This window comes from Molothrus ater, chromosome 5 (assembly GCF_012460135.2).
Source record: "Molothrus ater isolate BHLD 08-10-18 breed brown headed cowbird chromosome 5, BPBGC_Mater_1.1, whole genome shotgun sequence".
NCBI lineage: Eukaryota > Metazoa > Chordata > Aves > Passeriformes > Icteridae > Molothrus > Molothrus ater.
Genome location: NC_050482.2, coordinates 49308722 through 49336050, shown reverse-complemented (window position 1 = coordinate 49336050; position 27329 = coordinate 49308722). Strand labels below are relative to the sequence as shown.

General features: G+C 40.2%; 1 protein-coding gene across 1 annotated transcript; it reads right to left on the bottom strand.

The window, feature by feature from the left end:
• Nucleotides 1-214: 214 nt before the first annotated feature.
• SLC25A17 (solute carrier family 25 member 17) lies at nt 215-23304 on the bottom strand. Its single transcript, XM_036401074.2, has 9 exons — nt 23117-23304; nt 19320-19380; nt 18266-18332; nt 15705-15856; nt 14558-14674; nt 13664-13809; nt 11709-11804; nt 7936-8018; nt 215-7490 (listed from the first exon to the last, which is right to left on the bottom strand). Exons 1-9 carry the CDS (start codon nt 23285-23287, stop codon nt 7343-7345), a joined length of 1041 nt encoding a protein of 346 aa, XP_036256967.1. The 5' UTR covers nt 23288-23304; the 3' UTR covers nt 215-7342.
• Between the last annotated feature and the right edge of the window lie 4025 nt (nt 23305-27329).

The following is a 27329-nucleotide window of genomic DNA, read 5'->3' as shown; positions in this document are numbered from 1 at the left end:
GGAAATACCATCCCACCACATCCCTGGGGTGGCCTGAATTCAGACAACCTTTTGTGACAATCACATTATAAATTCTTCCTTCTTGCAACTTAATTTTTCCATTTCCTGTAACTCCATGAGTTTCACTCTCCCCTCTGAAATGTCTTGTACTGAAACCCACCACTTAGCTGGTTTTTTCTTCCCACCAAACAGTCTCTCACTTTAATTCAACATATATTTTTCAAACTAGAATTTTTTATTTTTTTCCAGCAGCATTCAAGGCAATAGGCAGCACATACAATTCATTATTGTTCTGACATGGCAACAAACAAAAAATTTGCCTGTATTGAAACAATGGCCTGAGATTCACCCAAGGTTTTAATTTACTGTAATGCTATAATGACACCAAGGAAAAAAATTAACCTCAATAATGTGTACCAGCAGCATTGGACACACACAGCATAGGCCAAGTGCAAGCACCCACCACCACCCAGCAAGGAAATACAATTTTGCTACACAGAATGGCATTGACCCTCTCCTCCTTCCCAGCTTCTGGTGTGCTCTCTCTCCAGGCAAAAGTTACAAATCTTCCGATTGTAATTTGATTTCTTTTGGCTCACAGAAAATCCCTCTGCTTGGGCTCCCGGCAGCAGGGAGAGCAGGCAGGGCAGCGGGGCTTGGCTGCCACCTCCTGGTCTCTGCCCCGGCCACACACCAAACCCCGCCGAAAACATCCCAAAAATGCAAATAATTACCGGCACTGTCCTGCGGCTCCACGGGGAGAGCCCCTTCTAACTCTGCAGGAATAAAACAGACTTAGCATGGAGAAGGGAAATGAGATAGGTTGCTGAGCTTCAGGGTGTTGAGCTTCACAAATTAATATCGGTTTTATGTATATGAATATTCATAGATTTTAAAAATATGAAAGCTTGTGACACACTACAGGAGCAGTTAGCATCTTGCACACAGGAGCTACAAGGCTTCCATGAATGTTTCTCCTTCAGCTTTAGAAAAAACTTATACATATTTGTTCTAGAGAAAAAGCAATGAAGAAATAAATCTTACTAATTCTTTCTCCATTTTTTGTCCTCTTCTCTGCTTATGAAGAAAATAGGAATTTTTCCCATTTTATCCTCCAAACACTAAGTATATCCACTAAACACAATATTTCAGTGTTCTTGGAACACTGCTTTATTCTTGATAAATACTTTGAGAGTTTTGAAAGCATCATATGAAATCTCCAACTTGCATCTTTCAAAATATTATGGGAAAACTAAGATAAAAGGTTGCCATGTGAAAAAAATACAAAACCCTCGTAACACTACCTTCTGTAATCCTGGAAATTTCAAAACTAGAAAACAGTGGTGTCAAAGTATTCTTGATTCATGGCCACAAAGCAAGCCCAGGAGAAATAATTCAAAAGAAATGAAGACATTTGTTTTGTATGCAGCAGGTGACTCTGAGGCTTGGGACTGCATGGACATGTGCATGAGGAAAGATAATGAGAAAAATCCATCAAATTAGTTTTCTCACATCAGTATTCATGAAAGACAGTGCTTCATAAAACCTTCACATCAACAAGTCACCATGACTCCTCAAGGACATTAAAAGAACAATGAACTTCCCAAAACAACAGGACAAAGGAAATATTTTTTTGTTCAAAATAGCAGCTCTGGGCCTTGATGTTCCATCATTCAGCTGAGACAATGAAACAATTAGGGGAGGACCTATCACATTTTGAATCCACACTGACAAGCTGAAATCTTCTGCCCATCACAGATGAAGGTCAGAAAGGCTAAGCCAAGAATTGTAAACTGACAATTTTCAGCAAGGAATCCACAGCGAAGCCAGCTAAAGCCTGGCCAGTGTTTGTCTCTAATTCAAAATAAATCCTACTGGGGAAAAACCCCCAACCTCAGCCTCCATATGTGGATGTGAGAGTACAGCAGAGATTAGCTGTTACTAATTTTAAGACTGACGTGTGCTGTGACGACAACCGGATCACAGGCACCAACAATTGTAGCCCCCCTGAGCACTGGCTGCAGTCAGAAAAATGGGTTTTCTATGGATGACCCTGGGCTGATCCCAGGCACCTTCTGCATAGAGATCCCTGAGCCCAGCACATGTGAGTCAATCTGGCCTTTGGCATTAGAGATAAAGCTACAAATACAACATTGTTAAGAGGCTTTCCCTGTAGTTAAAATCTGCTTCTGTGAGGTGCTGTTCCCAGTGTGAGCAGTAACTGTCTGTGCCTTTAAAGTCCCTTTCATCTTCAGTCTGGCATATTGCCACGTTTGGGGGACTTTCTAAACACCTTATGCAATTTTGGCAGCAAATCCAAATGCAAATACCAGCAATCTAGACACACCTATTATTTTCTTCAGCTGGTTTGAAAAGTCATAGAAAGCAACACAGCAAATGAAAAGTGCTGAGTAAAGGGGTATTCAAGGAAACCCACTGACTATCCAGACCATTCCAGCTCCAGAAGAATATACACCCAAAATTTTCGTCAGGGATTGTTAAAATGAAGCCTCTCACCACTGGTACAGCTGTGAACTGTTTGGTTGATTGCTGCTGCAATAGCACCCCCATGAGCTGGGCTCCACTGTGCAAGTGCTACACCCAGATCTGGAAATGTGCTGGAGAATCTCTCACAGATAGATTCTGGCCTTGTTATCACTTCACATTTCCATTGCTGCAAGTTATGGGGACTGTTGTCTTGTGGGCTTTCTCATCTGGACCACCACCAAATTCCCGCTCTTCCCTCTCCTCCAGCTGCAGTAACTGGAGGATAATTTCCCCAACTACAGAGGACAGAAAAAAATCCATCTTTGCACAAGCTTCTGCCCCTTACCTTATAGTGGCTGTGCTGTGCTCCAGGCTGCTCTGACAAATGTACTACATTGCTACAGACAGCAGAAAAAAATGTTGTCAGCCAAATAGAAAGGTGATCTCTTTTTAGTTATCATTTTCTAGAAAGTTCTGGCGTCCATTTCTTTTAAACACGAAACAAAGGAAGAATCAGAAGTTAAAATATGCCAGTTCATAGAAGCTCTTTTGCTGTTGCTCATTGAATCCTAAAGCTATGCTCTTTTATCTAGTGCTATCAAAACCTGTAAGCTATGAATATTATGTAAGTTATAGATGATGTTACACACTAGTCAAGTTTTACACTAGGTCAGCTTCAACAGCCCTGTACAGATCATGCAGTCATGCACAGAGATGGACCTTGCCCCTCTCTGTACCAGGAAAACTTGCTTTGAAGAGGGCTCTTTAGCCCATATAGACCATCAAACCATGCCCTAAAACCTCTCTGTTTCTGCTGTGAAGAGGCAGAGAGAGGTTTATAATGCCCACAAAGTAGCGTTTGCAGACACAGAATTCAGCTTTTTAGATTAGGTGAATAAACAATTACACATAAAAATAACTGTTTTAATACTCATGTTCCTCATCATGTCATCCTCATTCTTCTTTGCTTTAAATCATATTGATAAAAAAAGAAAAAGAAAAAAAAGAGACATAGACCCCAATAGGCATAAACACTATGGGCCTCCTATACAGCTTCCTCTCACCCACAGCCCCGTGCTGTCCTGCCCCATGCTCACCAGCTAAGAAATGTTTTTGACATATGGTGTAAAAATAACTCCACTGATGGCAAGGAATACCTTTTTCAACTGATGCCTGTGCAAGGAATATCCCAGTTTGAAAGCTCATCTGTTTTTTCCTCTGAATGGATGGTGTTTACCTGTCTTAGCTACAAAAGTCCAGCAAGGAGCAGGGTCAGCACAGCCCCTTTTTCCTTCCTCAGCAGGTGAGCAGTAAGACATGTAAAGAAGGATTAATCTGGACAAGAAGCTTTGCAGTGCAGCGAGCTCTATTCCTTTTGTTTAGACTGGAGGTAAATCCTGTTTTTCCTCCCCCAAAGGGTATGCACCAGCTTTCAGGTTTTAATAACTTTCTTCAGTGCAGCCAGAAAATCATTTGATGGAGAGACTCTTCCAGCAAAGTACAGCCAGCTTTGGCAGCAGACACTCAGCAATTCAACATTACGTAAGACAAAAAGAACACGTTATACCCTATCAGTTGTCATCCTCGTGAGTCTTAATGAATAGCATTTCTATTATATGATACATTGAGAGATATATATACACAGAAAAGATATATATATATACACACACAAATAACATTAGTGAATAAGCCAAAATGTGTTAAATACTGCCCTACCATACAGGCAACCTGTAATTGCAAGAAACATGCTTTGGAATACAAATTGGAGCAGAATTCCTGAAGCCACTTGCTTTGCAATCTCTAAGATGCCACAGGGGCTTCCTACCTTCATTCAAAGTGTGGGGTGGGAAAGAGAAAGAAGAGCACAGGATTAAATTTAAATCTCCTAAACTGAGCCAAGGATAGAATTACCCATGACAGAACTCAGCTAAGACAGACGATCCTCTCTGCTGCTCTCCTTTGTAATCATCATTCCTTTCTCTCGTCTCTGAAAAATAGGATTTAAAATATAGGGAGAAGATCTGTTTTTCATCTGAAGATGAAAATATTTTCTGTTAAATTCTCTAGAAATGAATTGACACAATTTTTGGATGGAATACAGTTACTACTGCTGCACAGCAGAAGTGCAGAGCACTGGCAGCCAAGGCTGTCACTGCAGGTGCCTAGAGTGCCAAACCACCTCATACTCTCCCTCCATGTTCCATCTCCAGCTTCCACTGCCACAGCCACGTCCATTGGGAGCCACCTGTGTCTAAAGGAACACTTGTAGGTTTTGTGCTGTTTGATGGCAACTATGTCAATAGTTTGCCAACTATTTTTCTCTAGCAAAATGACAAATCCACAGAGCCAGATTAGCTGGATTATGTCTTTACACCACCCCTAAATAAACTGTTATTTGCTTGTGAGAGAGACAGCAGGAAATGGCAATTTATGTAAATGTATTTTAAAATAGAATTATTTTATTTAGTTTTCATTTCTGGACAGTATTTATCCACCAAGGATGAATTACAACTCCAGTACCAAGATTAAAAATAGTCTCTCATAGTTTGCTTTGATAAATTATGATTTTTTTAATGTCAAAAATACCAATGCTGAAATAGTTTTAGGCAGTCTAACAGAAATGTCATCATCTGTTCAAACTACATCTGAGAAAACTTAGGTAGAGGTACCAGCTGCAACATGAACATTTGCCTGCCAATTGAATAAATGACTTAACAATTCCTCAACCATCTGCATTTTGGCTCAGTCACGCAAGGGTTTGGTGTTTTTCAGTTATTTCAGTTTAATATCTGAATCAACACCGGATAATGCAGAAGCAAAAAAGTTTTAAATACCACAGGTCAATATCAAAAGACCTGAGATGCTCCCAGCTTCAGTAACTTTTGCTTTCATTCCTTTATGAAACTGTTTCACTATAATTGGTCAGCAGAGCCAAGTAGAGAGATTAGGGCAGAATGTCTGTTCCAGGCTTAATGGTCTGTCCAGGTAACGCAGACACAGCTAAGACCAGCACACTTTCACACAGGGCTTCTGTATTCTGCTTTTTTGCAAAAAGGAAATACTGTATCCCTTTGAATCCACACTGGCAGGTAGACAGGTATTTTTTGGCTAGTAAATGGTAGCAAGCATTTGGTTTCTTCTTACAGGTAGAGCAACCAGAAAAATACATCTGCAGGAATTGCTCCCTCATGCCACAGAGCAGAAAGGTTCAATGTGCTGAACTCCAGCTTCTGGCAGCCATGCAGATTTCAGCCAGACTGGCACGAGAACCACTCTGCTTCCCCACAACAATTCTGACAGCAGGAATTCCAAGGTGAGGTAGCTTATCAAGAGCCATACTACCAATTCCAAATTTCTGATTAAAAACACCCAAATGACAGCAGACTACCTTTCCACATGGCACCTCATTTCAGTAAAAAAAAAAGTATTTTCACTGAAATTTTCAGAATTGTGATTCATTCTTTTCCAGTGGTGAGGTCTCCAGTCTTTCACTTTCATCCTTTAACAAAGTATAATTACAGCTCATTGCACTTTTTTATTCTTACTTGTCTATGTAAATCCTACTTGGACTGAAAGTCAACCAGCATTGAATTAAGAGTATTCTTCTTCTATAGATACTCTCAACACTCTTAAAAGAAGGCACTTGTTCAAAAGACATTATCTGTAGAATTATTTTACGATTTTATTTTTAAAATGGACTCAATTCAGACTCCAGGAAAAGGTGCCATTTTGCAATTTGGAATCCTGCAGCATTCAAGTCTTCTCCCCCTTCTAGACATTCTTGGTGTTAAAACTGTCATGAAATTTTTCAATACTTCAAATAGAAAACTGTTCTTCAGAACAATTCTATTGCCAACTTAACAATTGACAGAGCACAATTTAATTTGCATTTTAGAGTCTAGGAATACTGACCAAAACTATGCAAAAAGAACATAGACATGTTAGAACATACACATTTTAGGCTTTATGGTCTGGGAATATCAGTGGAAAAATAAACAAAGCACATTTTTGAGCAGGCATAGCACTTCTGAAGCAGTGCCCCCTGTCTACATAAGAACATGGTGTGAATTCACATATTCTCACAAAGAATAGGGTGATAAAACTTCGTGTATTTCTGTAGCAAGGCCATTTTCTTGAGGCAGCTTGAGGGACTCCCTTTCTTGAGGGACTCAGCTTGAAAAAGCAAGAGGTTATCTTCCTCCAATCTAGCCAGTATCTGCATTCAAAATTTTCAAGATTTAAAATAGCTGGATTCAAGAAGACAGATTGTACACTCACTTCTAATATCCATTCCAGCAGTTCAGAGACCTCATCACCAGGTATTTGGGGCAACATCAGATCCTGTGCCACAAACATACTTGCAGGTAAAAGAAAACCATGCCAAAAATGTTATTCTTTATGAATTATTTTAATGAACCAAATATGAAGTGACAAACACAGGTCAAGGAAAATAACACAAAACCAGCCCCACCAGCTGCTGACAGAAGATAAAGATCCAAGAATAGTTGAGGACAATTTGAGGGCAAAGAAGAAAGTATAGTGAGAGATAGTCATTCTTGCCAAGAATATCAACCAAATAACCAAATCACATAATAGTTTAAATTTCAGGTCAAGTGCTTAAATAAGGTCTCTGGTTTTTTCTTAACACAGTGAGTACACAGAACAATAGGGAATGGGCTATCCCTGAATTTGTGGCAACAGGTCCTATAGAGCATATTCCAGATTTCTCCAAATACTGGAGGTAAAGGTGGCTAAAAAGAGAAGCAGAGAAAGTGAGGACCCTTTGTTTACCCAGCCAGGTCTCAGAAATGGAATGTGTTTTCTAGACCCCAGAATCTTTGGCATAGGCTCCTCCTCAATGTCTGCGCGAGTGCTTTAATCCCATGACTGTGAAGGTTGCTGCAGTCAGTTTCTCATACACCAGAAACATTAGAGCAGCAGTAAGGACTGTCTGCAGGAGCTTTGCTTCAAGGCCTTTGTAAAGTCCCACTAACCCAAAACGCCTAAGGAGGAGAAAAAAAAAACAAACCAGAAAACAAGCATGAATAGCTTTCTGTAAGTAAATCAGTACACTACAGAGAAGAATCAATATTACAAGCTGATGACCAACTGTAGGAATCTTAAACTCATTCTTGACCTTAAGCCAGCTATGTTTAGTAATATTTTAAAGAAAAAATTCTGCAGAAATTTAAGGTCCTTTGTGCAAGAAACCTGTTTCTTTTCAAGTTGAAAGCTGAAATGAATTAGTATCCGTATGTATCCTTGATGTCACTTACTGTACAGACATTTAGGAGAATCTGGGTTTGTGGGCCTACCCTACAATATATTACAAAAACCAGGTTGACTCAAATGTCAAGTTTAAGGGAGGCAAAAGGAAACAAAATCCAGACCCAGCAACATTTCACAATATTAGTGAAATCGTAGGAGAAATAAAATGGGAAAGCTCACCTCACTCTCTGTTGAAGAAGGTAAAGAACATTTCTAAGACTGCCCAGTGTTCGGTTCTCTGGGTTCAGCCTGTGACGTCCAAACTGAAAAAAAGGAAGAGGATTTTGCTGTACTACTTCCCCACTGTGCTTGGCAGAGAACATCATACATGCATGAAATCTGGAGAGCCTACCCTAAACCCCTATAAACATTTTTCACATTACATAACTACCAGCAGAGAACAGAGGCCAAAGCTCACACTGCAAACATTAAAACTATACATACTACTGTAATTTGGTTTTAAAATGGATTCTAACAAATATTTCCTCTCTTTCAGTTGCTCTGGAGGAAGCAGTTTTCAAGATCTCAAAAGCATAATTTGCAGAGTCTTAGTAGGGTTATGACACAAAGCAAGTTCTTTCTGGCTTTCTCAGCCTTTACTTCATAAAGATTCAGACCCTCACACACCTGCAAGTCATTACTACATCGAGATTGCACAGTCAAACACACAATTTATCTGCCCAGCAATGGTCCTGGAGCATTTATGCATGAGCTGCTGTGAAAGAATTCAAAATTGTTTCATCTACCTACCTGGCCTAAATAATATTTCTTTTTTACTCACTACACTTGCTTATGCCCAAGCTGGTTTTCAGTAGGCATGACTGCTGCTGCTGCTGTAGAGTTAAACTAGCAATTTCAGCAAGTCCTTTTCAAGCATTCATTGATACTTTTATCTGATACAGGTTGATAGTACCGCCAGCAAGCTGTAACTTATGAATTATTAATATACAAGAGTTGGTACACTTGTATTTGTAGCAGCACAGCCTAATAGCTTTTGAAGACTGTGTTAAGCTTCTGTGTACAGAAGAACGGTGAACTTGAGTAACTGCATGTTGGATGAGTTTTTCCCCAGAACATGTTGAGGCAACTGCTATTTCTCATGTGTAAGAAATTACCATTGACAGTAGGTAAAGTATGCCAGCTGATTTAGGCAGCTCAGAAATTTTAAGAAAATGCTAGGATGATAGAGGCTTTACTATGTGTTTTAATAACTTGGGAGGAAACAGCAGCAACAGAATGCTAGTGGAAATCTCCTGTTATTAGGTAAATATATATTCAAAACCCACAATCTTTTCATCAGCAACTACCCATTTGATATTGACAAATCAGTGTTAAGAACTATAGTCACAGACTCAGACACACCCCCCAAAAATTGCTAACTAGGTTCCAAGTTACAGTGTCAGTCACTGCCCAGATTACACATAGGCTTTCACACTACACCACCATTAGGTGCCTCACTCTCCTCTTTTCTCCACCACTGGACAATTTTTGTACTACAAAGGGTCATTAAGAGAGAAGAAAATAATTAATTTTTCACTAGAATGTTAACACTTCAGTGTTTACTGCAGAAGACTTCCCAAAAGGATTAGCATTCTCTATGACAGAGAAAAAAAGACTTCCATTTTAAAGAGAACTTTTTCTTCTGGGATCACTGAGAACTTGAATGGTATTGCTGTACCTCCAGAGGCAAATTTAATTTATCTGCTCTTTACTGACACATAGGCCAAAGAACAGTTTCACTGCATAATGAGTAACACCAGTGTCACGTAATTTTAATGACTGGGAGAAGGAATACCAAATGGCAAAGCTGCTACCACTGTCAATTACACAGGATAACTGTTCGTTATGCAACAGTAAGAGTGCCAAAGAGTTGAAAGCAAAGGTGTAAAGACTTTATTACAAAGATCCCTAATAAGTTCTAAAAAAGAGTAAGTTTCTAAAGGTTTAAGATTAAAAAGGAAAAAAAATGTTCTGTACTAGTTTGATGAGAGAACTTAGTTACGATGTGTAAGTTTATATGAATTATACTGAGCTTATATTAGTTTGTGTGCAAATCTGCTAAAATTATTTTTTAAAAACACCTGCAACTTTTTTTTCATGCAGAATATTAGTTCTGAAAATACTAAACCTTTACTCATAACCTTTTTTAACATTACTTAGTGTGAGTGACAAAAACTTCATCAACCAGAACAATGCCAACTTTAGATTAGAAAACACATCACAAAATATAGCAAGTCTGAACTGGACAGCACAGATGTCACAGACACACATTTTTGCTGTCCTCAACAGATGTGTTCAATAGCTCCTGGCTATTCTTTCATAGAGCAAAGAGACAGAAGTCACCCCTAGTGCCTGCAGAACTAGAGACAGGGTCCTTGTGCTCTCCATCATCACAGGGAGAGGACGGACTGGCACTGGATTTTTTTTTCTTCTTTTTACACTGTCATTAAGAGTCAGAAGAATTTTGTTCAAAAAGCTAAATGGAGACAAAAAAAAGATGAAGCCTCAAGACTGTAACCACTTCTGTAGGAACCATGGAAAGGAATGAGGGCTGAAGCTGTTCTGCGGCTGCAGCCCCATGAAAGCTGCACTGCTGTGCAATGCTCAGGCTAAAACAGAGCACTCCAACTTTCCTTCCAGCTCTCCTTCACATCAGGAGGAAACAGGAGCATCACAAATTAAAAACAGACTGATGTTGCAACTTATCCAAACAGAGCTATTTTTATTTAAATGTTTTTCTCTATCTGCCATTCCAGTAACAGAAGTCTGTGTTGTTAGTTTAGCTACTACTGAGATGTGTCCAGGCTGTTAAAACAGGATAGGCATTGAAAGGCAGCTGATCAAAAATTATGAAAACTTCAGAAAATATGACTGCTGATAAAAATTACACAGTAAGTATATTCAAATCCTCTTGCTTTGAAATATAGCATCCTAACTACCTTTTCACAGGTTACCAAAATTCAAGATACATTTATTACACTCTAATTAGAGAGTTACAAATTATTACAAAACTTTCTTGAAAATTACTTTTTCCAGATGAACAATTAACATGAAAATTTCCTTATTAGAGAGGTCTGAAAAGTGATACCCTTAGCATGGAAGGCTTGTTTTCAGTAATTCAACTCATTCTCCAAATTTGTCCAAGTTTTAGAACATACACAATGGCTTTACTGTAGAGGCAAGTTAAGGCTCCTCCTTACTTAGGAAAATGTATTTCATGTGGAAACACTTACTAACATTTAACTGCTACAGAGTTTAAAACACACAAATTAAAGTACAATATGCTTACACATGGCCAGGTCTCCTTCCCTCCAACTCCCCAGTTTTGTCTTGTGTCAATATTACAACAATATTGGTACACTCTGAACGCAGCAGCATTATCCAGCCTATGTACAAATTGCAAGTCAGAATAAATGCAAGTGTTTCCATTACCACTACAATTAGCCAACATGGCCAGGCAAATGGCTAAAGGTATTATTTATGAGGGAGCTCAGCTTCCTCTGATCAATCACATTCTGGACACTGACAAGGTCAGACCATCATCTGAACAACAAAACCTATGAATAGAACTTTTTTTTTTTTTAATTACCATAGGTCATCTGGAAACAGACTGGTTTTAGAAGATTTAATTTTAACTTCCCACTTGACACATTTTCCATTTATATTCCAATAAGTAAATGTACATTTTTGCAGCACCTAAAAGCAGTACAATGCATCAGCTTCTCTGGGACACTACCAATACAATACACTGGCAATCCTACCAGCAACTTGAAACAAATGTGCACCAGTATATCAAGCTCTGTCAAAACCAAAGAGGAAAGCCATTCTAATCAGTGACCTGCATTGGGAAAAATGCCTCCCAAAACAATGGGTCCATTAACACGAATAAAAACAAGGCTTGCATGATATAGACCAAGTCAGAGGCAGAGTTGCCATGAAATGAAATTACTTACCCGCAGAATTGACTGTACTGTCTGCAGAGGATAAGTGAGGGTGGTGGCAACTGCTTTGGCTATTGCACCAATGACAAAAGCATCCAAAGATGTGAGCTGTTCAATAGATAAAGAACAAATTTACTGCACATAGTACCAAAATAGCCAATTACCCATTTGTATTTGTATTTGGATTCTGTACTGCTACCGGCTCCAGATTATCTAAGGATCTTTGGCATAAAGATTTCATGAAATGTCACGGTCTTATCATTTTAAAGAGGTGGTTATGGTTCAACTAACTTACTTTGCCACCTCTTATTTGTAAATTCCACCTGGTTTTGCATTTCTCAATACAACTAGATTACTGTTGCTATAAGGCCATACAATTAGACCCCTTCAAAGCACCAAGAGTAGACAAAAGATAAGGAAGTATCATTTAAACATACCATCAATCAATAAGCATCTCAGTTTTTGCAACAGTGAAACCAAAAAGTCATACAGTGCTTGTGAAAAGGTGACAGTGAAAGATTCCTTGAACATCACTCTGTATTCCTGAGACATAACCACTACACTCCCAGACAGAATTTTAGTCTTGATGCCATAGGCTAAAAATCCCATCCCCTTTTAGTTAAGAACCCCTGCTGAAGCCCACGCTCAGCTCCAAAGCTCACACTTCTCCAGGATGTACCAAATACATTGTTACAGCCTATGCTGATTACAGTGCATTTCAGTCTAACAGTGAGAATTAATCACTGAACATAAGTAGATGCCCATATCAAACATGCTCAAAATATATTCTAAAATATATTGATTGCAATCAAAAATACACTTACACATGCACATTTTTAAAAAGGTCAACCTGCTATATTTAGGACAACCAGAAAATGACCAAATAGGAAGAAAAATGTTTTTCAAAATAAAAATTACCATTCCGAGCTGGAAAAAAATTTATATCCCCTCTTCACTGATCATGGACAAAGAAATGTCCTAATTTAAGGTGGAACTAAGTAATTTAAAAGAAACACAAGAAATAAATACATAAATAAGTATGTTATTAGCCAACAAGAAAATAACAATGCAGATGGAAGCTAAGCTCATCATTCAAAAATGGATCTACTCCATTACATTATGCACATCAGGTACAAATAGGCTGCTACAGCTGCAGTATTAACTAAAGAAAGTAAAAAACCCAAGCCTCATTGATGATGTAAAAATCTCATGTAAAAATAATCTCGCCATGTCTTGGGGAAAAACAAGATGGCTTGGTAACATACTGGTATGGCCTAACATTCTAAAATCATTAATTAACAGCAAAGCATCTTAAAGATATATTATGTTATGACATTATCTGAAAATGTAATACAAATGCTTTCCAGTTTGCTGGAACATAAAAGGAACATGAGTTCAGCTGAGATTCTATATCTGATATAGACAAGGAAAAAGAATAAGGAAAAAGAAGAGCAGTATAAAGCAGGACAGAAAAGCAATTGCACTTCTATTTAGAAAATCAGGAAGGAATGGTTGCAATGCTACGTTTAATTCTAGTGTCCATACCTAGAAAAATTACATTGAAAATTTGAGGTCTTCAAGAAAAAAAAAGTCATTATTTACTGCAAAAAGTGTTAAAAGCTGACTTCAAAACAGTCAGTATGTAAATACTTATAAAAGATACATTAGAATTGAAATCTCTACTCTTAATCAAGATCTGTGAATGTATGCAAAGAAATGTGGAGAAGAGGTTCAGTTCTATTTTACAGGTAGAAGAACTAATTACAGGAATCTCTTCCCTAAGGACATGAAAGATTCCCATATAATTTCATTATGCTGAACTCTTTTCAGACAAACTAATTCAAAAAACCACTTGAAAATACTAGAACCAAAACCAAACCCATATTCTGAATTTGTTCAAATGATGCATATCAAAAACCTGTCTTGTAACAGAGCACCTTCATCACCTGGCCTCAAAACATACTCACTTGCAGCTGCTTTTTCAAAAGCTTTCGTTTAAAGCCTTCATAAAACATAAACTGTATGGCAGGATTGAAGACCAGCAGCAAGGAGGGGAAAGTACCATTCCACAGAGCTAACACTCCTTCATCTCGGACTATTTGATGAAAGGCATCTGAGATAAAAGGTGAGGAAAAAATTATTAATATTTTGAGTACAAAACTCTGAATATAAAAGATATGAGAAGTTACTCTTAAAGCCTAATATTCGAAGCGCAGTCCTTTATGCAAGCATTTTAAACTAAACTTAAAATGGCATAAAAATCCACTGCAGTCCTTTATGCAAGCATTTTTAACTAAACTTCCATTTTAATCCAGAAGTTAAGAGAAAGGTAGTGACAAAGGAGGTTCTTGTTTGCACCACCATTAACATACACAAAACTAATCATCTGCTCAGGCAGGCCCCTCTTTTTTTTACAAGTGTGGAATCCACATTAAGGTCTTCCAAACCTTCTTCTAAATAACAGTAATGTTATTTGGTTGGTTGGTTTTAAAAGAAGGACAGCCTGAACATGTGAGTAATTAAGAGATTAAGGTGAGCAAAGTTTAATTTTCAGACTGTCTGTCCAAACTCAGACTCCCAGCTACCACTTCATGGGGCTCACTACTGCTCCATTATCTGTATGATAACAATATCTGCCCCTGCAAAAGGTCTTTCAGTTACAGGAGTGCACACTGCATACTCTTAATTACCATCACAAACAGCCAAGTCTGGTTTCCTGTAAAACGCAATGACTGCAAAGTGACAGAGCAGCACAGAGATTACAGGGTGAAATCGTTCATGATGAACAGAAGTCTTCAAAGTCCTTGATACATTTTACTTCATGAACTTCTCTTTGGTTGAAGACAACAACAGGTGCTTACCAATTATGCCTCTGTAATTGGTTGGTACAATGTCTTCATTTCTGAATTTTGCTCCCTGCAGCTTCAGGCGTGTGTTCACTACCCAGAGAGGGGTGGTCAGGAGTACATTCACTACTCCTAATGCAAAACACAGCACAAAGAAAATCAGCATGAAAAAGAACATTTCAAATCTTTTTTATCCCCTTTTCTTCCCCTGATTCACATGCTACTGAAATTTCTGGTAGGAAGAGGGAATAAAACCAACACAACATATGGGAAAAGTAAATGGTAATTCGTACCCTAATTCCTGTAGCCTTCGTTCCAAAATATATGGAATTTTACCACAGACATACAGCCAGCTTAAGAATTTCCTTCCTTACTTCCAGCAGCTATTCAGACAGTCATTATACCTACACTGAAAGTATAAGAAACTACCAACTCCTCCTCAACCCCCAAAAAAACCCCAAACCCAGGGGTCATTTTTACAGGTTGGTTTTTTTTTTTTTTTTTAATCAGCTTGATTCTATGTATTTGCATGAGCAATAGTCCCTGAAGAATATCACTGGCAAACACAAAGCCCACAGTGGTTAACTTTCCACACTGGGTGTGCTAGAAAAGTCACAAATGTTATCATCCCTTCAAAGAAGGCACTGCAGCATCCACATAAGAGGATAGAATAAAAGAGCATATGGTCCCACTGGACCTGTATATATCTAGGAACTTCCTGTCACTTTCAGGTGACAACCCAAAACCAAGTCTGAAAACTGACACCCAAATTCTTACATTAGAATTTCTTACTGTAATTGAAATTAATTCAGAATTGGCATATATCTTTTCCTCTGGAAAAAACCCAACTATCACTTCTCCATTTTCTTTTCTTCAGCATCTTAGTGCTGAAGCTTAGATACCTGTAAGCACCCCATCAGACACAAATATCATGCTAAGCCACAAGAGCACTGTGCTTTGTGCCAGAATTCACAACAGGAATGGTTTATGCAATTCCTTAGGAGGCAGGGATGACACAGAGTAGCAATCACAAAGAAGCAGGTCTGCATACAGTGGGCGGGTGAGCACTCAGTGTGGCCTCCAAAGGACTTCATAAAGAAAATCATTAGATAGAATATACCAAAAATACATTCCTGACAAAATGGAGATTTTAAAGTATTACCTGCAACAACTCCAAGAACCAAGTCTTTTCCAGTGGTTGAATGCTGACCTTTGACCCAAAGGGCTTTAAGACTATTAAATGTATAAAAATAAACAAAATTGGAGCAGCAAAGGCTGGAGATAACAGGAAACCATCCTCGATATGGTGCCAACCTAACGGAGAGCAAAAAGTCACAGTAAGAATCAGCGAAGTATTTATGTGGCTGATCTGGCTGATTTTATGTGTTGGTGGAGGATCCCAGAGATACAATGCTGCGTACTACAGGAAGTACTACCTAGATATGTCTTTATCAGCAATGGTAAAAAGCCATACTTAACTCCTGAGTAAGGAAAAAAAGTATCTGGATTCTCACATAAAATTTAAAAATTGAAGACTAGTTACTGAAATTCATATACTCCTCCTAGGAGAGTCTGGCAAAGGATGCAACCTGGGGACAGAAGATACACAGGTGGAAAGAATTTCTAACAAATGCCTTACTGTAAAATCTAGGGCAAATCAGTCAGGTAAGTAAGAAAAAGACATTACCTAGTTAAATTTAACTAGATTAATCACAGACAGAAAACTGAATTATCATCTAAAGCTGTCTTGATTTAGGAATGATTTCGTAAGATCTGCCTAACAAAGCTCCCTTCTCTGACAGGCCTGATGATCCTGAAAAACAGGGACACTTCAACAGCTGTCCTACATTCCCAACATGTTCTACAACACATCCAAAAAAGATATGGATACACACCTTCACTGGAGTTGCACAGAACAGGTGGAGAGCTGGTATCATGTTAAAAGCATAAAAAAAATCACCCCAACAGCAGAAACTATGGAGGCTCTTCAGAATTCATTAAATACTGGGAGTATATAGAATTTAAGGATCTCCAATAAGACTGTAAAAGATGCAAGCCTGGTAAACACCACATCTGACTTGGCTTACAATGTAAATGCTACTTTTTCATCTCAAATCCATGAGTGCTTCTCCCTCCCATGTAGCTGGGAATACATCTTATTGTTACAACTGCTTCTGAAGTTACAGGCTTAGCTAACCTCACGGTTACAAATTTACTGACTATGCAGTTATTCATTAGCCAAATTACAACAATTCTTACATTACCTATCTCTTCTGTGCCAGAAAAGAAAGAGAGAAACATCCTCTAGGGTTTATGCCCTCTAACTGAGTGTTAGTTTGGGCTTGATTGATTTATTAAGAATGACTTCTGATGATTTTCAAATGAAACATCTTGTAGTACAAAACACGAAACTAAAACAAACCCCATGAGTTTATTTTAATTACTTAAGTTGTCAGTAGCAGCATCCATGATTCACTGCAATCTTGAGAAAAACTTAGTGTACACTAGTGAACACCTTTCAGATCACTTAGAAGAGGATGGAAGTGCAGGGAAGAAAGCTGTCTGATAAACTTCTGCAGCTCAACCTATTTGCTTTATCTAGATGAGAAAAGCAGTCTCACAAAAGTATGGTAATGAGACATGACTCTACAAGCTAATGTGAACAAGATGTTTATGATCTCACATCGTATTTCAGATTTGTTGCTGTTTGGACTTTTTTTTGTAACTTCAGACACTTCTCTAAATTAGAACCATTGCTTTGCCAGGCCTTCCCAATACCTTTGGAAGAAGCAATGTTCCTCTCTTGCCAGAGCTCCTGATTTTTCTCTTTCACAGGCAAAGTAGGATGATCACTTTTGCAGTCTTTCCACCTTGGTTAATTACTTCATTTTTATTTTTTACTTTTTTCTTTCTTTTTTTTTTTTTAATTGAAGTTTACTTGCCACCCTCATGTGACAGAGGTAATGTGGGAATGTGAACAAGAGAGATCAGCTGGCAGAGAACTCCTCATGCATACATCTGCCCAAGTTCAAAGGTGACACAGCATTATGGGCCAAGTTAAACTTTCATTGGCTTTAATGTCCTGGAAGCACCAGTCTACTTAGGAGTTCCAGGGATTCCGTTAGGAAAATACTTCTAACAAGGACAGGCATAAAACTGTTTTTCCCAGCCAACTCAGCTCAGACTATGACAAATACTAAAGCACAGCACAGCTGAAAGTTAACTGTTTTTAGACAGATGTTAAATCCCACCAGCATAAAGTGTCATGTGTTGTTTACTTCTACATGCTTAGGAGAAAATGAAAACCTTCCAACTGGGAAACATGTCCGAGTTCTCTTGAAAGTGGCTCAGTTATCCAGGAGTTTCATCTTGGTTATTGAGAAATTGACACACCCAAGAATCCAGGCAGACAAAGCTGGTTGATCAGGTATATGAAGGTACATTTGCATTTCTGAGGAGGCACAGCTACCTCACTAATGAAGGCACAGTTACATCACTGAACAGATCAATTGCATAAGGTGCTCAAGAAAGTTAATCCTAGTTAGCTAAAGATGAACACATAAGATTATGCAAGTCATATCACACTTGTGTGGAGACATTTCAATTTGGAATAAAAATCTGTCCACACAGATACAGGCTAATTGTTCCACTTTAAAAGCATATTCAAATTAGTTTTAGAGCTTATCTCTACGAAGACAAACAGAAAAATCAGTATCTACTCACAGGCCTTCCTCTTTGATTATTTCCAAAAGGACGGCCGGTGTTGTCTTTGACTTCCGTTTCTCATCAACTGGAAAGCAAAACAATCAAACTTTTAGATTATTCAAAATTTTAGCACTCTTTTTCAAGTCCTTATCCTTGCAATTCTGAATATTCCCTACAAGCACATGTTTCTTCTTCCTCATAAAGGATAGAAATACCCTATTTCTCCTTATTTTCATTTGCTAGGTAAGGGTACTTCCTTTTTTTTATTCTTCCTCAGACTGACAGGTTCTGTTGTGCTCCAGAGTATCTCTAATCACCAGTTCCAGTAGTTGCAACATGAACTGAAAGAAGGTTCCCCTTAGGGAGAGGGCTAGAATTGGGCCTGCCTAACTGCTCTCAAAATTATTCCTTGGACATCAGACCAGCACCAGTAGCAGAGCTATCTCCTACAGCTCATCTGCAAGCAGCTAAGCCTTAGCAAAGCAGGCTCTTCCTGCACTGAAAGCTATTCATTTCTCAACCCATACTTCTGACAACCTAGCTGATAATCTGCCTCCAGTTCTTAACAGAGCTTTAGTCATAGCTCTAAAATGCTTGCTGAGTCTGAGACTTTAGATTAGAAGATAGAGTTTCAGAACACAGTTCATATTCTAGATGCATTTCTGTAAACATTAGATATTCCTAATCCCAATTCTAACCCTGGATTTTCCCTTTAAATCATCCTCTCAATAATTCTGTTTGTCATTATATTGCCCCTGCATTTCAAAGTGTTCTCAGCAGCCAAAACCAGCAACACACAAATATAATCCTATGCAATCTTGCATCTTTTTTTTGTCTTTGGTCTTAGATAATCATTTAAAAGCCACAGAGCACACAGCCTTTTCAGCTAATTAAAATGTTGCCCAACTTTCAACAGGAAGAATTACCTTTACCTGGAAAAACAGTGTTAATGTGACACAAGTAAGACTCCTGTTCATGTAGACCACCCCCACTACAACCACCCTTACAAGTGCCCAGGCCAAGATGAACAGAAATGCTGTTGTATACAAAGAAACTAGATTTTGACACTTACCCTGAAGTCTAAGTCTAGCTGTATCCAAAGGAAAAAATACAGTCATTGCAGTCATACTGCCCTGAAAAACAAAATAAACTGGCTGCATAGTGTATCAGTTGCTTATACAGAGCCTGCTAGACTTTTGTAACTCTTCACTTCTTGCCCACAAATCAGTCTGCTGAGTAAGTTTAAAAAGGGGATAAACTCCACATATAACACATTTTTGTCCCTATACTTACAAAAGAGGGTTATTTTTCTCTTGCATTAGATCAAGCTAAAATTAAAACCATTAAAAGCTTTTTGCCAAAAGAGAAAGTTTTTGAAGCCTGAAAGTTGATCTAGTGGCATCAGAAAATAAACATTGAACTTACTCTACGTCCTATTAGCCTCAAAAAGGCCCTGGCTTGGTGTAAACCTGTTTCCCATGCATCAGGTGGCTGCTAAAGCTGTGGAACCTCTTCTATTAGCAGCCATGCAAACTGTTTAAATGGTGGGAAGGTCTGGGATACAGCAAGTCACTCAATGCTGTGTTTAAACTACAGTGCACAGTGTGACTTGAGCTTTTCTACAGCTGTCTTATGCCATACATTTAAGTGAGCTTTGCCTCTGGAAATGCCAGCTCCTCAGCCGGCTGCTTGGACCTACTCTACAACCAGCAACAGAGGATTTTTTTTTCTGGTGATATTTCCACACTAAAACAATTCTGGGTTGACTTAAGTTTCTCCAGTTTTTTTTTAACACTAGGTAGCATATGTTAAGACTTGGCCACAATTACCTGGTTATTTTAACCCATTTAGTTTGGGCTCTTGCCAAAACAGTTCTTTCTGCTCTCCATGTACTTCTCCTGTGTTGTATCATTCTCACCTACCATGTACCCAGCTGGACAGCAAGTGGATTAATGAACCCATCTGACTGAATATTTCTAAAAAACATATCTTAGTTAGAAGGTTAGTGCCAGCACAAAAAAAAAAGTGCCAGAAAGAGCCATAATGCTGTTCCTAATGGGAGCTGCATTACTGCAACTTTGAAGACAGCCTCAGAATGCAGTTACACCTACGCACAGAGCAAGACTGCACAGTCACTACAACTTGCAGCCCTCCTCTGCTTCCATCCTCCCAAAGTGAGATTCATCCTGGATCTCAGTCTCAATGCAATGCACCACGCAGCAGCAACACACACACACACACTTGCACAGAATTAGAAACTGGAAATGAGGAAATAGTCAGGTAGTGTCACACAGGAGACACAATGGATGTGTGGCCACAAGAAACAGAACAGTCTGTTTCAGCTGGGAAGGATCTGCAATGATCACCTAGGCCTGCTGCCCCCACCCCACTTCAGGGCTGACCAACAGCTAAAGCACCTTAAGTGCATTTCCCAAATGCCTCAAACACTGACAAGCATGGGGCACTGACCAACTCTCTCAGCAGCCTGTTCCAGTGCTTGACTGCCAAACTGGCTTAAAACTTATATGGAACTATAGTTCAAGGGAATGTAATGAGACAACTAAACTGACTTAACTGACTTAACAGATCATTGCACATAAAAAACAATTTGTACCCTCTCCCCTTCTTTTCCTAAATTGAGGGAAATAGAAAAGCCAAGTTACTTTTCTCTTGGGTTTACAAATGGAACAACTCAACTACGTGATGAGGAGGCTGCCTGAAGCATCACAGGGAAGAGACAGGATTTCATGGCTAGAAGAAAGGAAAAGAGGGATAAACAATCCTTTCCCCAACAACAAAAGCCCTCAAGAGGGACTCAGATTCCTCACTAAACTGCACTGAGACCAGCAGGTAAAATTATACTAGTGAGTGCAGAACAGATGCTGCCATGTATTACCCTGCACTGCTGGAAGGGTGAGGCCTCACTGTCAGCCTTCCCCCCACGCCCTGTCGGCGCTGGATCTCGGTGCTTTGCCAAGTCACATTACCACTGAATAATCACAGGGACAGGTACAGGCTGGTCCCTGTAATCCCAGGCTCTTGGTCAACTGTATTTGCACCCCTGCCTCCTCCAATCTGGTGGCATAACTTTCTGGGCACTACACAATGATGCAGACACAGAAACTAATCTGGCTGAAAAACTATTTTTTCCACTGAGCTACTTCTTCAGCCACATCAGTTCACTGACCAGCCACAGCACCCAATAAACAACTGCGCAGTAGCCAAGAAGTGGCCAGAATAAATGGCCTGAGGTGACTGCTGCCAAAAAGATATGTGCAGGACCACAGACTGAAGCTTGGATTTATAAAAAATAGTAACAACAAAAAAATGTGAAACATATAAAAAAGTTTCATTGCTATTTTTCAGCCACCATTTAGCTAATGAAGCAGCCTGACTGCTCTATAATACTCCCATGAAATTCTCATCCCTATAGCTTTGCAACAGGAAGATTATGTTGCAGCTACATGCAGAGTTAAAGAATACTTATGTAATTCAATTAAAGTTCACAGGAAATCAAGCACTTTTTTGTGCTGGTTATTTTTTTACTGTTCACAAAAATATTCCTTCATCTCAAATTTGACTAGGTTGCCTAGAAGGTATATCAGCTTTCAGTATATTAGAGTACAAACAAAAGTTATCATGTTGTGGTCTGACATGTGCTCCTGATGCATTAGCTCAACACAGTTCTGAGTCTATGGCTGGATGTATAAGCTTGGTTCACACTACAAACTTTGTTCAGGGGCACAGCCTGACTACAGCAATATGTTTTTGAAGGGAGAAGCTAACAGCAATGTCTAGAAAGTATCACTGACTTCTGCAGAAGCCAGCAAGAGGAAAATGGGTAGTATTTCAATAATGAGATCATTTTAGAAAGCTCCAGTTTTTGAAAGTGGAAACAAAATCCCCACTGCCTTTGATGTTTAAGTAAGCAGACTTAAAACAATTTAAAGAGCAGACAAAAATCTTGTATTTATTTATAATAAAACAAAAACATCCCTTAAAGCCTTGTTTTTCCTTTTAGAATCAGCCTTTATAACAGAATCACTGAATTGTCACGGTTGGGAGGAGCCCCTGGAGATGACCCAGTCTAACCCCACCACATCAAAGCAGTGTCACCCAGAGCAGGTGACATAGGAATGCCTCCATTCCAGGTGGGTTCTGAATGTCCCCAGAGAGGGAGACTCCATGACCTCCCTGGGCAGCCTGTTCCAGTGTTTATCGTTCAATAACATTTAGCAACTTTCATCCTATAGGAGACACGAGGAGTTCTTCCTATCCATCAGTATGCCCAATCCAACATGCTACATGCACTAAAATTCTTCATCTGTTAGAAGCAGAAGGCTGATTTACTTTTTAGAGCTAGCACTCTGAAAAGAAAAATTCAAGGGCTGGGCACACTAGGAAATCTACATAAATTAAATGCGACTTTTTAATTTACAAGCACCACATGAAAAATTAAGTTCAGTGATCGACAGTACCTCCTCCGGCTGCTCTGTGCCCGCTTTACATTTTGATGAGCACCCAAGAGCTGCCTCACCCTCCTCAGCTCCTGAGCTCGTTGTGAGGCCGCGGCAGGAGGGCGATGCTTGGTGCAGCTCTGGGATCGCAGAGCTGAGGTGCTGCCCCTCTGCCTGAGCTTACTGAAGGGATGCCCAGCTCCGGGTGCGCCAGCCCGGCTTTCTGAGGGGCAGCTCCCGCTGCCTCAGAGGTGGCTCCGGCTGCTCAGGCCCGGCCTCCAGCCTGGCTAAGCCCCGGCCGGTTCCGCGGCCCGTCCCGGCCGAACAAAGGCTGCGAGCGGCCCGCGCCCCCCGCCAGGCCGGCACGGCCGCCCCGCCCGCCGGGCCCCGCGCCCCCCGCCCGCTCGCTCACCACGGCGCCGGACACGGCGTGCACCAGGCTCTCGTAGGAGGCCACGGACGACATCGCGGCGGCTCTCGGCTGCTGTGGCGGCGGCTGCTGCTGCTGGTGCTCGGCCCGGCCCGGCGGCCCCGCGGCCCCGGCCAGCTCTGGGCTGCCGCGCGCCGCCCCCGCGCCCGCCATGGCACCCGCCCTGTCACGTGCGCCCGCGGCCCCGCCCCGCGCCGGGGGAGCGGCGGGGGAGACCGGGATCGTTCGTGGGGATTTTCAGGAAAATACAGCACCGGGGCACCCGGAAAATGCGCTCCTGTTCCTTCCTCAGTGACTACAATAGCGCCTTTTCTCTCCACGAGCAGCTTCGCTTCTCTTCGAGAAGAGGCCACCGAGAAGGGATCCCATCAGTGGCTGTCAGCATCTGAAGGGAGGGCGGGGAGAGGAGGGATCCAGGCTCTTCTCTTCTCTAGCAATAGGACAACGGGCAGAAGCTGATGCACATGAAGTTCCACCTGAATATGAGGAAGAATTTCTTTACTATGAAGTCACCACACACTGGAATAGATACACCACACACAGATAGCCCAGACAGGTTGTGGAATCTCCCTCACTGAAGATGTTCAAGAACACTCTGGACACAATCTTGTGCCATATTTAATAGCAATAGTGCCATTATTTACTCTTTTTTTATTTTAAGCAATTTCACTTGAGAGTCACAGAACAGTCTGAGTTGAAAAGGACCCAGAAGCACCATCATGTGCTCTGGGATGACCCTGTTCAAACGGGGAGGTTGGACCAGATGACCACTGTGGTCCCTTTTCAACATGACTCCTTTTGTGATTCTGTGATTCCCTTTCCCAAACATTAACATAAGCATTTAATTACAACGAGGAAGCAATACTAAACTTCACATTCTGATTCTGCTTTTTGCTAACTACAGTCCCTTCTACCTACTTAAAAGTCTAGTATCTTCAAAGTATCACTTTTTCAAGACAATAGTTTCTTCTTATTCCATGTGGACAAATCGAGTCTGATGCATTTTCAAACACCTGGAGAAAAGGACCCCCGGGAGGATGTTCTTGCACTCTACACCTTAAAGGATGTTGTAGCAAGGTGAGGTTCAGCCTCTTCTCCCAGAAAAAAAGCTACAGGAAAGAACAGCCTCAAGTTCACCAGGGGAGGTTTATACTGGATATTAGGAAGAAATTTTTTAATTAAGGTGTTAGCCAGCACTAGAACAGGCTGTCCAGGGAAGTGGTTGAGTCACTATCCCCAGAGTTATTTACAAGACATGTAGATTTTGCACTTGGGGACATGGTTTAGTGGTGGATGTGGCAGTGCTGGGGTTGTGGTTGGACTCAAACTAAGAGGTCTTTTCCAAGCTAAACAATTCTATTATTCTATTTTGTTTACTCCTTTTCCCAGTCTGCAAGCCCTTGCTCCTCCTTTGCTGCCATGCTGAGAGCCTGCAGCTGAAGCACAGCACTACAAACAGAACATCTCCTGTGGTAGCTGAGGCTGGAGTGAGAAGTCCCAGCAGGACAGCACTAGACAAAGGTAGCTGGCCAAAGCACAGGGGAGCTGTGGCTCACTGCAGTTAGGGTACAGAGACAAGGCTATCAGACACACAGTTTGGGAAAATATCAATCATGCTACAGCCTCCTTTTCAACTTTTATGTAGGAGAGGTTCCACAAGCATGAAGGAGCTGAGGAAATTAAATGAGTTTGGACATGCCCCAATTCAGAACTGCACTTGGGAGATGAGCCCCATGTCTGTTCATATCCTGCTGGGTTTTTTGCCATTCTCATGTCTTATACGGGTTTCCAGATTGCTTCACGGTTTTGTCTGTGTTAATAATCACTACCCTTTTGTTAGTTTCACCTGTACTTCAGAAAAATACTATAATTAAAGATATGAATGAATTTTAGCTTTGTATCATGTTACTCCTGGGCTCTTTGGTTTCTATTGTTAGAATCATATCTTGTTCTCTCTTTCTGAAAGAAAGAACAACTTCATAACTTTTTCTTCATAATTGCAATTCCTAGTCCTTCAGCCTCAACTCCTCAGCTGCCTCTTGTTTGAACTGCAAGAGCTCCTAGTGCTTACATCTCTGGTAGGAATCACCATACCATCCATGACTTAAACAAGGACAGGGCTGTTGTAACATTACCCTCTTCCCAAGAGTTTCTATCACACAAGTGGGGTAAGCCATTCCCTTTTGAGAAGACGTTCCTTCATCAGGCGGCTGTTAACAGACCCCTTGTCTCTACCCTTCTGTGAGGAAAATCTCATTATTTTCTCTGAGGGAAGGCAGGTATAAAGAACACAGGCTACTCTACCTAAAACAAGTGTTTCAGTTGGAGAAAAATAATTTTCCAGTGAAGTTCTCCAGCACACTCCTGTACTCAGAATTTAGATGCTGATACCAGCAACCTAAGAGACCACAATTCTTTTATACAATGCTGATACCACTGATAGACCCAATTTTTTTTTTTATAATGTAAGATCCCTGTGCTGGATGCACCCCTTCTGACTGAGTGACGGTACTTTGGTTCACCAAAAGGAGACCTGACTGAAATCATCCCTGCAGTGCAAACCCTGAGAATCATCCTAAGCCGTGTCTTATCCAGGAACAAAGAGTTCAGGCCTCTCTTATCAGGAGATCAGCACCAGCCTGAGCTGGAACTAGACAGAACTGAAACTGCTACAGCTGCACACCTGCACGTACACCAAAAGGGGCTCTGACTAGGAGTCAGTCATTTTAACCTCAAAATAAATGTCTGCAGCCCCCATGAGCCCACTAGGGTCTCCTGCACAGCACCAAGGCTGCTCAGCAGTGATGTCCCCTTAGACAGGGATGGCTCTTAAGGTTAATGCTTGAGGTTGAAAGAGCCCCTTACCAAACATCTGAGATCTATAATGAGGAAAGTGACATTTTACATTAAGCCTTAAAGTATAGTGTATACTTGCTGCAGCTTTTATAAATCCAGCTATAGCTGAATTATTAGATGTACAGTAAGTAGTAGTTTGACCAGCGTGTAAATTATTGTTTAAACAATAATTTAAAACATTGTTAAATCACTGTTTAATTGCTGTTCAATTATTGCTTAATAACAATTCTATCATCATTCCCTTTTCATTTAGGTGTCAATTAATTATCTTTGATCATGATTTAATCATTAATGAAAGGTTTTTAGTTACACCCACATTGATACACTCTTAATAATACACTTACCTGTGACACACTCCTACGTACAAAAGACTCAGGCCTTAATTTAGAATTAAGGTGTACACAGGTCACTGGCTATCTCCTGTCACTAAAGCAGGCAGGAGCAGCTTTACAAATCCAGGGAACAATTATGCAAAAAGTGACCACACAATCAGGTCCATGAGCTTTTGGGAGGAATGCCTCAAACAGGACACAGACCCCCATTACTGCTGTTCTTTGGGGTTTTGTCCCTCTTGTGTGAAGGGAAGCTTTCACCAAAGAGTCCGTTCATTCTGGACGAAGAAGACTGGAATTCCATCATAAACATGCACCCAAATAACTCTACTCTGTTTCAACTGTATTTAGCAATATTCTTAATACAACACTATGCCCTGTATATATTGCAAAACAGAGTATTAACAGGTAACACAACAGCTGCAATATTCTAAAAGCAAATTGCTTTATTTTTGGAACACACAGACCTAGAGAAGCTGTCCCAGAAATAGGAGGGCACACTACAGATTAAGTTAAACTTAATGCTTTGTATTCTACCAAGGGAAAACAAAAGGCAGGTACCTAAAAACCTGCATAAAGCTAAACCCTTTATCTACATAAAAGGTTTCCTGAAGACATGGCCTTAAGGTCTTCACATAAATGCCCCAAATCCACCAGGTTTCCAGGCAAACACATAACATGCACAAGTGGGGTTTAAGGAAGGACAGGCAGCCCAAACCACCTACCTTTCCTCAAATCTGCCAATTCTACTGGAAAGCCTGGAAGAAGTGAACTAAATTAAGCAACTACAAGTACAAACATATTCTGTGTACATGAACTACAGCTTTGTCATTTCTTGCTTGCGAAATTCTGTAGGTTCCTGTACAGGAAATTAATCAATCTTGAGAAACTTTACTCTTGATGGATTTTCTTTGGCTGACCCAAACTTTGTTCCTGATTCATGACAAGGAATGAGGATACTGTTGGTGACTCCAGAGGGCAAACTTACTGCCTCTGCACTGTGTCCT

Bases quoted from the DNA above. Each gene is read 5' to 3' on its own strand.
- SLC25A17 (XM_036401074.2), bottom strand. From the start codon at position 23,287: ATGGCGGGCGCGGGGGCGGCGCGCGGCAGCCCAGAGCTGGCCGGGGCC. The intron at 13,810-14,557 runs GTAAGCACCTGT...CTTTTATCTCAG, and splicing joins CAATTACAGAGGCATAATTG to ATGCCTTTCATCAAATAGTC. The intron at 8,019-11,708 runs GTAAGTAATTTC...CCTTTTTTTCAG, and splicing joins CAGTACAGTCAATTCTGCGG to TTTGGACGTCACAGGCTGAA.